This window comes from Mesoplodon densirostris, chromosome 15, assembly GCF_025265405.1.
Source record: "Mesoplodon densirostris isolate mMesDen1 chromosome 15, mMesDen1 primary haplotype, whole genome shotgun sequence".
NCBI classification, from domain to species: Eukaryota; Metazoa; Chordata; class Mammalia; order Artiodactyla; family Ziphiidae; genus Mesoplodon; species Mesoplodon densirostris.
The window spans coordinates 73770227-73784223 of NC_082675.1; the positions used below are offsets into that span (position 1 = coordinate 73770227).

The 13997-nt window shown below is 43.1% G+C and overlaps 1 protein-coding gene across 1 annotated transcript in view; it reads right to left on the minus strand.

Annotated features, from left to right (window-relative positions):
* The window catches only part of ATP8B1 (ATPase phospholipid transporting 8B1), a 120356-nt gene that overhangs the window by 39530 nt on the left and 66829 nt on the right, over window positions 1-13997 (minus strand). Inside the window, exons 3-6 of the mRNA XM_060118675.1 lie at window positions 4021-4118; window positions 2240-2353; window positions 556-654; window positions 381-442 (exon numbers count right to left, since the gene is read on the minus strand). Coding sequence (XP_059974658.1) covers window positions 381-442; window positions 556-654; window positions 2240-2353; window positions 4021-4118 — 373 coding nt within the window. The remainder of the gene's footprint in view (window positions 1-380; window positions 443-555; window positions 655-2239; window positions 2354-4020; window positions 4119-13997) is intronic.

Below are 13997 nucleotides of genomic sequence, written 5' to 3' on the forward strand. Positions count from 1 at the left end.
AAATAAATAAATTTATTTAAAAAAAAAAACACAGTGAAGGAAGAAATCACTGTAGCTGAGGAGTCAGGAAGGGTGTCAGGACATCTGGGCAAAGCCCTGGGCAGCATAAGTTTGGGAAGAGCAGAGATGGAGCAGCGCGCTCCAGGATGAGGGGTTGTGTAAACACAGGAGTGCCGAGGACACAGAGCCCCGTCGGGGAACCGCCTGGACCCCAACTTGGGTACAGCTTTGTCTTAGGAAGTGAAGAGAGGCCTTTATCAGGAAAAGGTTCATGCATTGATAGACTTTCAAGTTCAAATAGTTATCTCTGAGGATGTTTCTAGATGTGTTTGTACATTACATCCTTGGAAGAAAGTCACACATTCAGAAAAGCGTGGTACCTGCCATCCTTAATGACTTCACACGTCCTATTGTTGATTTCCTTGTCCATTTTATGGCGAGCCTTGAGAGGACAGATGGGAAAGGTTATTTTAATCCTCTCAAAATGTCAAGTATTAATGCCACTTGAAAATATGCTTGCAGCAGTGAGGAGGAAGCTGCACAAAAAATCCTTACCACATCGTCCACGAGGTCTTTGATGGCCGTGATGCCCAGAACCACAAGCAAGGGCACCAGGGTGGTGTACCACGCCAGGGTCGAGATTTGAGGGATGGCCTGAAAGAGATAAAAGAGAAGGCGTACGTGTGTGCCCGGGAAGGCACAGCTAACCTACAGGTAACTGCTAACTCTAAGCTTGTTGATTCTAAGGCTAATCTCCATTATCATCCAGGTCTGCATCCTGCCAAGCAGGCATGAAAAGGTGCTGAAGCATCCAGCTAACCTTTCTCGTGCCTCTCTCTCTCTCTCTCTGTCTCACTCACTCACTCACTCACTTCTGGTCTCCTGGGACACAGCCCAGAGGACAGTGGCTCCTGGTCTCATTATGGCTTTCACTGGACACCAAGGAAGCTTTGTAACATGATACCTAAGAAAGAACTGCTCCAAACCTTTTGTGAAAGTCATAATTAACAACGGGCAGGCACTGTAGGGTCCCAGGGAGAAGTAGTCCTTTAACTTTTAGGGAATGCATACAGCAGGCTCTACGCTACTGGTTGTCCAGCAGTGGTCTCTGAGGGTCCCATGATGGGGGCAAAAATGGCAGTAGTTAGTGGCTGGCTCTGGATTGGGTGGGGCATCTATGGGACCATTAGAAGAAAGTGCTTCCTTCTTGGTCCTTGCTATCGGTCTAGCCAAGAAAGAGGGTGGCCTTGCAGGAAGCCTCACATCCATCAGGATGGCCATCACGTTGGAGTAAAAGATTGGGAAGCAACTAAAGATCTCTTGCAACCATCCTATTGATCATCAGGCCATATCATGTAGTGGTTAAAATGACAAGCTTTGGAGTCAAACTCCTGGATCCAAGTCCTACCCAGCCTCGCCACGTAGGGTGATAGGACTTGAAGCAAGTTCCTCTACCTCACCAGGCTTCAGTTCTTCTCTGCAAATTGAAGGTTATGATAGTACTTAACGAGCACAAGAATTAAGTGAAGTAATAGTGCAAGGAAAAGGCCATCTAAGGCTATTACTAGTTCCCTAATTTGGATCACTGTACCTTCAGAAAAGATAATTAGGGGATGGTTAGAAGAGAGAAAGCCCATTTCCCACATTATTGTCAATATGTGGAAGTCCCTTTTTCCCTCTATAAGGAAGTAAAGGGAAGGTAGCACTTTGCTCTCCAGATAAGTGAATTCCTTGCCACGATTAAGATAAAAACAACAACAACAACAAAAAACCTCAGGAAAAAGTTAGGCCTTTCCAGTAGTATAAAACCAGTTCACAAAAATAATTTGAGAATTATGACCAAAATGCTAATAAAAATCAATATTTTGGCATCTAAATAAAAAAATAAAGGCCAACCATGAAAAAATGGATTTAATTTTAAGGTACGATTATTTTACAAAGTGAAGATTTTAACTTTACTCACTTCAGGGAAACCAGTTTTACCACTGACATCAGTAGGAAATTGAATTTTTTAAAATACAGAATTAAAATAACATTTCCATTTGCTCCCATTCCCTGTTCACTTAACACTGTTGAGCTCATTGTCTATAAGGCACTTTCCCTTACATGCAGAACGCAGATGTCCATATAGAAAACTTTCAAGATTATTCACATTTCATATGCAACTTAAACAATAACAACCTGAATGTTATTGAGTCACCATAATTCAAAACAGATTTAAGATATCAAAGGGTATTACCTGTAAGATAAGAAGGACCAGGAAATAGAAATTGGCTGCTCTCTTAAACTGCTCAAACAAATTCATTGGTAGAAAGGTAAATGCATTATACTTGTATGTTTTAATTGCATTATTCTGTTGGAAAAAATGAGAAAGTCATTTTAAACAATGCCACACACTTATCACAGTGTCACAATGTATATACACCTGCAAAAATCACTAAGCCCTGTGGCCTACAGGGACCAAGGATGTAATTTGTCAGAAAGATACTGAGATTTCCTTTAAGCTTTTACTTCTAACTGGGCCTCAGAATGACCCCTTGGAGGCTTATGTCAGAGACAGTAACAAGATGCAGACATTTCACCTCAAAGGTCTCTGTGGCAAATCTGGCTGTGACCAAATGGATCCTGCTGTTGGGTCCCTTGACCCCTTAGAGCCTCCTTGAAAATGGGGCAAAGATGGGAAGAAAATGGGAGACATCAACATGGTGGGAAAAGGAACATTCTTTTACTTAAGAGGGATGGAGGCTATGTAAGAAAAAGAAACGGGTGTGGCTGAGTTGTGTGCCCCAAAAGATATGCTCAAGTCCTGACCCCGATACCTGTGATGGTCATCTTCTTTGGAAATACAGTGTTTGCAGATGTAATCAAGTTACAGTGAAGTCATGCTGGATTAAGGTGGCCCTAGTCCAATGACTGCTGGCCTTAGTAGAGAAAACTTGGGCAAAGACACAGAAACACACAGGGAGGCCGTGTGAAGACAGAGGCAGAGATTGGAGTGATGCATCTACAAGCCAAGGAACACCACGGATTGTCAGCCAGAAGCCACAGGAGAAGTTTGGAACAGATTCTCCCTCAGATGCTCCAGAAGGAACCAACCTTGCTGACACCTTGATTTTAGACTTCTGGCCCCTTGAATTGTAAGAGAATAAATTTCTGTTGACTTAAACCATCCAAGTGGTAATACTTCGTTAGAGCAGTCCTAGGGATCTAACAGACAAACATTTCAGCCCAGACATAATGGGGGTTCTTTATATTTCAATGATAATTTTGAGGTGAAAATATCTTCGAAGTCTCTAAATCCATCACTGGCAGAGGAGGGGGAAATAAGTTAGTAAGATTCCATTCCAATTCTTATTACTGTCGAAAACAAGGCTTCTGTGATATTACTGTAGATTCTTTTATAAAATATTTTTAAAAGAGCTTTGTACATACAAAGGGGAAATTTCAATCTACACAATTTTGTTTTGTTTTAAGCCACCCCCATACACCCTTAGGGTAGTTAATCTTAGTGTGATGAATAAAAATGACATTCTAGGCATCTAAAATATGATACAAATGAACCTGTCTATGAAACAGAAACAGACTCACAGACCTAGAGAACAGACTTGTGGTTGCCAAGGGGAATGAAGTGAGTTTGGGGTTAGCAGATTCAAACTATTCTATATAGGATGGATAAACAACAAGGTCCTACTGTACAGCACAGGGAACTATAGTCAATATCCTGTGATAAACCACAATGGAAGAGAACTTTTAAAAGAATGTGTGTGTGTATATATATATATATATATATATATATATATATATAGCTGAATCACTTCGCTGTTCAGCAGAAACATCATCGTAAATCAACTATACTTCAATTTAAAAAAATGACATTCTAGAGAACTAATGATGATCATCAGTAGCCCCAGGCCAGAGGTTACCTGGAAGGCAGGTGTCACACAAAGCCAGTAAGCATGATGGCTATTGGGAAAAACTGGCTTTCACTAAAATTAATTTAGGAAGTTAAAATCAACTTACCTCATATTTGCTCTCCTTAATGCAAAAGAACTTTGTGTTCATAAAATGAGGTTGTTCGTAGAAGTTTCGATCATTTGCTTTGACTTGCCATGTACAATCTTTAAAAAAGAAAGAGAAAAAAGTCCATCAAGTAGAAAATTCACATGTTGCTATGGGTTGAATTATGTCCTTCCTAGATTCACACATTGAAGCCCTAACCCCCATCCTGTACCTCAGAATATGACCTTATTTGGAAATAGTCACTGCAGATACAATTAAGTTAAAGTGGGGTCATTAGAGTGGACCCTAATCCAATATGACTGCTGTCCTTATGACAAAAGAAAATTGGGACAGGGATACCCATAGAGGGAAGACAGTGTGAAGTCACAGGGAGAAGACAGCCACTTACAAGTCAAGGAGAAAGAGGCCTGGAACAGAACTTGCCCTCACAGCCCTCAAAAGGAATCAACGCCACAACACTTTGATCTCAGATTTCTAGCCTCCAGAACTGCGAGACAAAAAATATCTGCCGTTCCAGCCGCCCAGTTTATGGTACTTTGTTAGGGCAGCCTGAGCAAACCAATGACCATGTTGTAACTGGACCCACTGTTCATAGAACATTCAATTCTAAAAGGGAAATCCTCATTTAAACATGGCCCGAACAAAAATCCCAGAGCTCTACAAAATGACAGCTAAATTATTACTTCAAACTCATTTACCTGGTTTGTAAAATGTATAACCCATTACATACTTAGTGAATGAATAAATCAAAGAAAAAGGGTATCACTGACGAATTCAACACTTTTGAGTCCTGATCATAGATCGGGGTTGTGCACGGCTTTATCCTGATGGCCAGCATCTGCTGCTGTCTTTCTAAGTTCATTCCATGCACTTAATGTCACATCTACCACTCAATCGCCAGTTCTCAATTCCAGGCAACTTTAGAAAGCCCTCGGCTTCTCTGTTGCTAAAGGGAACAACTCTCAGGCGATAGGTTCCCATCAAACCTCTGACAGGCTGGAAGGACCCTCCGAGGACATGCTTGCCGACCTTCTGAATGGACAGGAAAGGTAAAGTTCACTAACAGTGACATACAGTTTATCTCTAGCCTGATTCCTTTCCATCTCAATGGTGGAGTCCAGCTCCTAATGGGAATTTCAGCCAAAGGGACCTTCCAACCTAGAGGTGACTAGCCTGGCAATCAGGCTACAGTTGTCGGGAAGAAATGTCCACCCCCCTGTTCTGTCTTTGCCTATCTGCTCTTGACTTCCACTGTCCCGTGATCTATGGCTCTAAAGGGAACATTTGTTCAGTGCTTAGTAGGCGCTAGGCATCATGCCAAGTAGTTAATATCTCAGCTTTACAGCTGAGGAAACCGAGGCAGAGACAGGATTCAGGGGGAGAATCAGAATTCAAAGTCTGGCAGTCTGACCCCCAAGCCAACCTCTCCATCCACCTTGCTCTACTGACTGGACTTTCTTCTGTGATTTATGCTACAAAGCACCATGAGAACTGCCTTGTTAGTGAGCAGACTTTGGGGCGGGGGCGGTCACTTATCAGTACAGGGTCAACCTTTCCACTGTTACCTAATATCAGGCTGTGCTTCTTCTCCTAACAGGAAGGCATAAGCTGTCACCGCTATGAAAGCTCAAGACAAGGATATTATAACTTAGGAAGAAAAGTTCAGGAAGCACCTTTTTGGCATAAGGTCCCCCACCGACTGTGTGTTTGAACATGCACGTGAGATGAACTTCCCTTGTGTGACACACACGAGAGTGGGTGAACCAGGTGTTGTTGTTGTTTTTTCCCACATTACTCTTTTTTTAATTTTTAAATTTTTTTGTGTGTTTTGGCCGCACTGTGTGGCACATGGGATGGTTGCCGGACCAGGGGTCGAACCCAGGCCTCCACAGTGAAAGTGCCAAATCCTAACCACTAGGCCACCAGGGAACTGCCATGAACCAAGTCTTGATGAGCTCCTTCTGCAAACTGACAAAGGGGGATCAACAACTCGTGAGACACTCTTTTTGGAGATGGGATTAAAGAACATTTACAAGTAAAGGATTATAAGATTATCAATCTTATGACTACAATTATAAAAACTTAAATATGCTTTAGAAAAAAACATTTCATTTTTTAATGATTCATTTTCTAGACTTTTACTTCAAAGAAAGGACGTATAATACTGCAAAAGGAACAGTTGCGGAGTACTGAAGAAAGCAAATAATTAACCTTATGGCTTTTTGAAAACCACTATACCATTACTGAACATTTCTCTTGCATCATTTGGACTGCCGTTCATTGGGTAATCATAACTGTTATGTCATGACAAATGGAAATGTTCTAAGCATCTTTTTAGCTTACATGCAATATTATCAAAAGGGAAAATTTTAATGGAACTACACGACGGCTCCTAAGGGCTTTTAGAATGTGTGCCATCAGAACATTTCTTTTCGACTGAAAAAGGAGATCGCAATGAAAGTAGGTAAAAAAAAGATATTTTATAGGGTAATCTTGAATCCATTCTATTTTATGGTAACTTGCAAATTTTTAAAGGTTTAATTCGGCTCCCAGATGACTTGTAACACATCCCTCTGGTCACCAGTGTTCTAGAATACCTCTGAGGACTGCCGTTCAAAAATTCAGGAAGGTTGAGAAGAAAAACAGACAGGATTCCTCGAGAAGGGAGAAAAGACCAATGAGAAGGGATAAAATCAATCTCAGAAATACTTAAGAGGAAAGAATAAGCTGCCCTGTTAATGGGTTGGATTCTTCGTCCCCCTTGTGGCTCTTTAAATTTGCTTCATAATTAAGTCCTCCAGCCAGTGGTTCCTCTGTCTCAGCACAACCCCCTCATTCCCCAGCCCAGTTTGAACTGGATGCCTCAGATAGAGGGTAGTATCTGACCTCAAGTAGGGGCAGTGAAGGGTCTGCTAGAAATGACCTTGGTCTCTTAACTTTACAGTTTCAATAACACGTTGGGGAGCTTGGAGAAAGTAACTAGTGTCTTCGTCTACAATAAACTGAGCTTAACCACAGAAGCATTTGTAGCTAATTTCAGAAATCTGATTGCAGTCAAGTAATCAATAACCCTATTTCTAACAAGGTTCCTTGTTGGGCTTAATTCAGACAAATCAGCAGGCAAAGAAATTGGTTCCTTTTCCTGATACTTTCCTGAGTTTCACGCTAATTGCTTGAGGAATATTTCAATCAGAGACCATAAAGTAAGTGAAACGTGTTCTGTGGTCAAGTACATTTGCAAAACGCAGCATCCTACATCCCTCCCTTGGATATTCAATAGACCCACTGGTGTATTAAAGGCTCTGAGAAGTCCTGAAGTAAAGAAACACTTAATTTTATTTAATTCAATCTTTTCAAAATTAACGTGACCACAGGCACATTTTTAACAATCACAGAACACCTATTAATACGGTTTGAGAATTGCTGTGCTACAGCACATGCCTTTAGGAAAGGTAGCAAAATGACACTTGGAAATTTGTGGTTTTGATCAAACATTTACTAGGTACCCAGTTAAAACAGAGAACCTTACTGGACACTTGGACCACAAGGCTAATTTATAGAAAAAGTAGGAACCTTGCCCCACTTTCTAGAATGGAAATATTGACCAAGAAAAGAGAAGAAGTAATACAATAACCAGCAAAAAATTCACCTTCACCATATGACCCTTTGGTTAAAAGCTAGAGAGAAATCAGCTAACAAAGGTTGTGCCTAATAAAATCATCAATGCATGTTGCATTTACCATCAGCCAGCTCTGGCTCAAAAATCGTCTGGTAAACATGTATTTAATGCATGTAAATGTGGCTACATGATGTTGGGTGTTCCCAGGGTCACCAAGTCCTTTGATCATCACCATCCAGCAAAGAAAGTCAGCTTCGCCTGGCCTCTCATCCTCTCACAGCTGATTCTGAACTCTTGATTTATAGACAACTCTGCAACCAAAAAGTTGCATTGGTTGGTACAAGCTGCAGCAAACTAGCAGAGTTAAACAATCAAAAGTTTAGTGTCAGAAAAGAAAAAAACAAACAACCCAACAGAGAAATGGGTAAAGGACAAATAGACCATTCATACACAGGGAAATTCAATGGCTCTTAAACACGTGAAAGATACTCAAGTTCATCAAAAAAGAAGTACAATTCTTCAGTTACATGCCCATTTTTATCCTATAATGGCAAAATAAACAGGCCCTCTTAGGTGGTCTCTGTGGAGAGCAATTTGGCCATATCTATCAAACTTTAACACAGACACACGTGCTGAGTGAGTGTATATATACTCTTGGATAAAGAAACAACATATCTCAGGGCTATTCAATGCATCCTTGTTTATCAGAAAGATTAGAAACAACCTAAATACCAACCAAGAGCAGCTGGCTAAACATCCACACAGTGAAAGCCTATGTGGTCTGCAAAAAAGAATGAGGTACCTTGATGTGTACTGATAGGGAATATCTTCAAATTACACTAAGTGATAAAAGCAGGGAGTATCTACCATGCTTTAAGCCATGTGACATACAGGATGAATGCACAATAGGAATGCATGCATGCACACACACTTGCACACATGTGATTATGTGTATGTGTATTTTTGGGTCTATAAGGGCTCATGTTTGTAAGTATTCTTTGCGCAAGGAGTGTGTGTATATCTCCGGAAGGACATACGAGAAATTGGTAACAGCAGCTTCTTTCTGGGAAAGGAAACTGCATGGCTGAGACACAGAAGAGGCAGGGAGGGAGACTTCATTTTCATTCTGTACCCTTTTATCATCAGCTCTATGTGCATGTATTACCTTTGGAAAAAAATATGTTTGCAGTTCAATTCCTTCCCTTTATAGGTTTACATATAAATCAAATACGTAAGTTGCTTGACTTTCTTATGGTCATTATGCCATTATGCTTAATATTCTAAAAAAAATATTATTCTAAAGGCAGTGAGATGGTGGGTGGGAATAAATCAAGAGAAGAGAATACAGGAAAAGATGGAAACCTATGCAGTCACAGGTAAAAACCACATCTACATTCAACAATGAGTAAATATTAAAAATATCTCAGAATAAAGCCCCCCCCCCACACATACATACAAATACATACTGTATTCCATTCCAAATCATTCCGAGTGTCTGATTCCATTTATACACAAAGTTTGAAAACATGAAAAACTAAACTGCAGTGTTTAGGGATATATATGTAGGTGGTAAAACCATAAAGGAAATCAAGGGAGTTATTACTATAAAAATGAGGATGGAGGTTACCTCTGAGGAGGGAGCAGGAAAGGGTGGGTAGGACGGACTCGGATGGGGCTTCAGGGGCCCCAGCAATGTTCCTTGCTGGACCTGGGTGGTACTTACACATGTGCTCACTTAATAATGATCTGTTAAACTATGTATTTGTTTTCTATGTACTTTTCAGTATTTCAAAATACAGGAAAAGTAGATCAAAAAAGAGGCAAGGATAAAAGTAGCGACAGGGCTTCCCTGGTGACGCAGTGGTTAGGAGTCCACCTACCAATGCAGGGGACACGGGTTCGTGCCCCGGTCCGGGAGGATCCCACATGCCGCGGAGCGGCTGGGCCCGTGAGCCATGGCCGCTGAGCCTGCGCGTCCGGAGCCTGTGCTCCGCAACGGGGAGAGGCCACAACAGTGAGAGGCCCGCGTACCGCAAAAAAAAAAAAAAAAAAAAAGAAAAAAAACGTAGTGACAGAAGGGAACTAGCCCAGGATGCTGACAACGGCCAGAACTCAGAACAGGTGAATGAGAGGAACAGTGACCCAACAGTGAGCCAGGCCAAGTTCTCCTGGAGCTCTGGTTGGACATGACCTGGAGGGAGCCACGTTGGAGGGGGAAGCAGATGGTAGTGAGAAAAGTGTGTCCTGTCCACTCCCAACCCTGCTGCCAGGAGGGGCTGTACCTCTCTCAGGTCACGAATGCGTATCGGTCACTGAGCTATACATGCGCTGGGTCCTTCCACTCTAAACTGGGTCCAGAACCATCAACAGGCCACAAGGGGTAGAACAGAAGGTGAGACTGAACAAATCATGAGATCAACCCTGCCTGGGAAAGCGAACGAAGTGCCTCCCCCTGGTGTCTTGGATTCTGGTCTTCCCAGATTAGGCTCTACCTCTAGGTACACTCCTAGTCTCTAGAACATATAGATGGAGAAAACACAGGTCAGCTGTAATCATGACATGTCTTGTAGCAGCGGTTCACAGAGTGAGGGTTCCAGACCAGTGGCAGCGGCATCACCTGAGAACCTGTTAAAAATGCCAGTTCCCAGGCACTACCCCAGAACTGTCGTATCAGAACTTCCAGGCATGGGGCCGACAAAGTGTTTTCACAAGCCTCCCCTGCTGATTCGCACGCACACTCAAGTCTGAGAACCACTCATTTAAAATAAGGTAGACCTAGGGGTTAGCAGATGCAAACTATTACATATAGAAGGGATAAACAACAGGGTCCTGCTGTAGAGCACAGGGAACTATATTCAGTATCCTGAGATAAACCATAATGGAAAAGAACACAAAAAAGAATATATATATACACACACACACATACACGTATGTATGTGTAACTGAGTCACTGCTGTACAGCAGAAATTAACACAACACTGTAAATCAACTATACTTCCATTTTTTAAAAAGCAGAAAACAAAATAAGGTAGAACTACAACTCATTTCAGTGGAAACCATCTCTCCATCAGACACAATCCCTACCTTGAGGAGCCCATTGTCTCTCCATGGTAGGCGGGAGAGATACCTAAACACATACAGGAGTGAAGACAATGTATAATGTGGAAGAAAATGTAAGGAAAGAGCTAAGCCCTCGGCAGGACTGGAATTCTAAGTAGCAGCAGTGAATCCGGCCAGGCTTTGGTGGCGTCAAGAGGTACCTTTTTGGAAGAGGTACCTGTTGAGTGGACTCTTAAAAGCTACCACCAAATCATGCCTGTACAGGGAGAGGAGAGGGGTGAAAGGCATTCCGGGCATAAATACAACAACAGTGGCCAAAGCACAAAGGCAGAAAACAGCCTGGCTTGGGTTCATATGTGAAGAGCTGGGGGTCAGGGGACCACAGGAAGGACAGGAGATGAGCTGAGAGCCAGTGGAGTGAGGGGGCCTGGTACGGCAAGCAGAGGGCAGGGGACATCCACCGGGAGCTTCAGGATGGGAGTGGCACAGCCAGACCGTGGTTTGCCCGGGTCACAGTAGGAGCAGTGCACAGCATACATTTGGAGGGAAGAAGTCTAAAGGCAGAAGACAACTTCAGTCATGGAAGGGAGAGCTGATGAGAGCCTGACCCAGAGCTAAGGGGACAGAAATGGGGAGAAGACAGATTCAAGGACAGCTGACTGAATGTGGGCAAGAAAGAATGGGGAATAAAAATGAAATCAGGAGAAAGACAAACAGCCTATGATATCACTTAAATGTGGAATCTAAAAAATGGTACAAATGAACTTATTTACTAGACAGAAGTAGACTCATAGACATAGAGACAAGCCTGTGGTTATCAAAGGGGGAATGTGAGGGAGGGATACATTGGGAATTAGGGATTAGCAGATACACATTACTATATATAAAATAGATAACCAACAAGGACCAACTGTATAGCACAGGGAACCATATTCAATAACTTGTACTGTAATAACTTATAATGGAAAAGAATCTGAAAAATAATATGTATACATATATATCTGAATCACTTTGCTGTACGTCTGAAACACTGCAAATCAACTATATACTTCAATAAAATATACATATAAATTTAAAAAATTAAAAATAAAAATGAGAAAAAAGTGACCCCAGGATCCTAGTTTGGGTGACTGGATGAACAGAGGTGCCACAGATGAGCTAGAGAACTTAAGAGGTATCCATCTAGTTGGGGGAACAATGCATTTTCAGATCTGGTGAACTGCAGACCCCCATAGGACACAAGGGTGGAAACGTCCATCCAGGAGCTGCAGAAACCAAGCTGGAACTCCAGGCTGAGGTGCAGGTCAAAGATACAGATTTGAGGGCTTCCCTGGTGGCGCAGTGGTTGAGAATCTGCCTGCCAATGCAGGGGACACGGGTTCGAGCCCTGGTCCGGGAAGATCCCACATGCCGCGGAGCAACTAGGCCTGTGAGCCACAACTACTGAGCCTGCGCATCTGGAGCCTGTGCTCCGCAACAAGAGAGGCCGCGATAGTGAGAGGCCCGCGCACCGCGATGAGGAGTGGCCCCCGCTTGCCACAACTAGAGAAAGCCCTCGCACAGAAATGAAGACCCAACACAGCCATAAATAAATAAATTAATTAATAAATAAATGAATTAATTAATTAATTTTAAAAAAGATACAGATTTGAAGGTCCTCAACACTCAGACGTTAGTTGAAATCATGAGAGTGAATGGATTACATAGGAAGGGAGTATGGACACAGAACAGTGAGCCAAGAGCAGAGAGTTATGGAAGTACTGGGGGGAGGGGGAGGAAGCCGTGAAAGGGACTTCAAGGCTCAGGGAGAAATAAGGAGAATGGGGGGTAACAGCAGTGAGAGGGCGCAGGCAGGAGGGGCAAGTAGCGAGCTGCCCGGTAAGAAAGGGCATCGATGCCCAATGATCTGGTGATCACAAAACCACACTGGTGACCTGATTGAAATACGTTTCTTCTGGATGAGAAACTAAAGGGGAGGTGGGCTCATTAGGAGGTGTTTTTTAGGAGGGGGAGACTGAAGGGGCCAGGAGAGAGGGAAACAGGCAGAGAGGGGATGGCTGATGGTGGGGGAGCGTAGAGCAGGCAGGATGGCTCCAAGGCGAGGGGCAGAGAAGGAGAAGCGAGGGTTTGAACAGCTTTGAGTTTCTTGACTTACGAAGCACCCTCCGGAGAGTGGTGACAGTTTGAAAAGCTTTTCAGAAAATGGGAAAGGCACTAAGTATGGGCAGGGAAGAGGCTAGAGTCAAGATTTTATCGAGTTTATCTGCTTGATTATGTGGTGTTTGTAGCATTCAGCTCTGTTGCTCCCCATTCCCACCACCAAGTAAAAGAAAAAAAGAAACTCAAACACTGATAGATTGAAGGCAAAGCAAAAGGCCAAATGCTGCTGTTTGCTTGTGGAAGAAAAAGAAAAAACACACAACTTCACTCTTGTTAACACTTGCTACTCAAGGTGTGGACCAGGTGTATCACCTGACATCCAGTTAGAAACGCACAATTTCAGGCCATGCTCCAGACCTGGCACCAGAAGGGCATTTTAACAAGATCCCCAATGAATTCCTGTGCACCTTGACATGGGATGAGTTGCTCTTGATTCTGCTGGAATCCGGGCTTTTATCCAGATGCTCAGGGCTCCACCCCCAGGGATTTTTGCATTAGACTGGGGTGAACCCAGCAAAGGTCTCAGGTGACCCTCATCTGCAGGCGAGGTTGCTATCCACTGTTCAAGAGCAGCATTTCCCAGCCTTTCTCCTGCCTCCGTCACATCCATCTGAGGGTGACAAACCTTCCTTACAGCACACCTTGTCACTGAAGCAATACACTGCAGGGTACGAGCAAGGCAGGACTTTAGATTTTAAAATAAATGCCCCTCTCCTCATTGAGAATCTTTATTCTCATGGTGCCTTCCAAACTTGAATGTGCCTACTAATCACCTGGGGTCTTTGTTAATAGATTCTGATTGGCTGATCTGGGAAGAGCCCAAGGCTCTACATTTAATCAGAACCCTCGTGAGGCCAACTGGTAGACCTTGCTTGAAGAGCTGGTGCACTAGTGGATGAGATGGACTATTCTGTGATGTGAGGTTGAACCTGGTGGAATTCTCCCCTTGCCTCACTCCAGACCTACTCTATCAGCGCCTCCAGGGGCTGGGTCCAGGCACGTATGGAGTTTTAAAAGCTCCCCACGTGATTCTAATGCATCAGCAGGATTAAAATCCCCTAGAGTTAGGGACTTCCCTGGTGGCACAGTGGTTAAGAATCCACCTGCCAATGCAGGGGACGCGGGTACAATCCCTGGT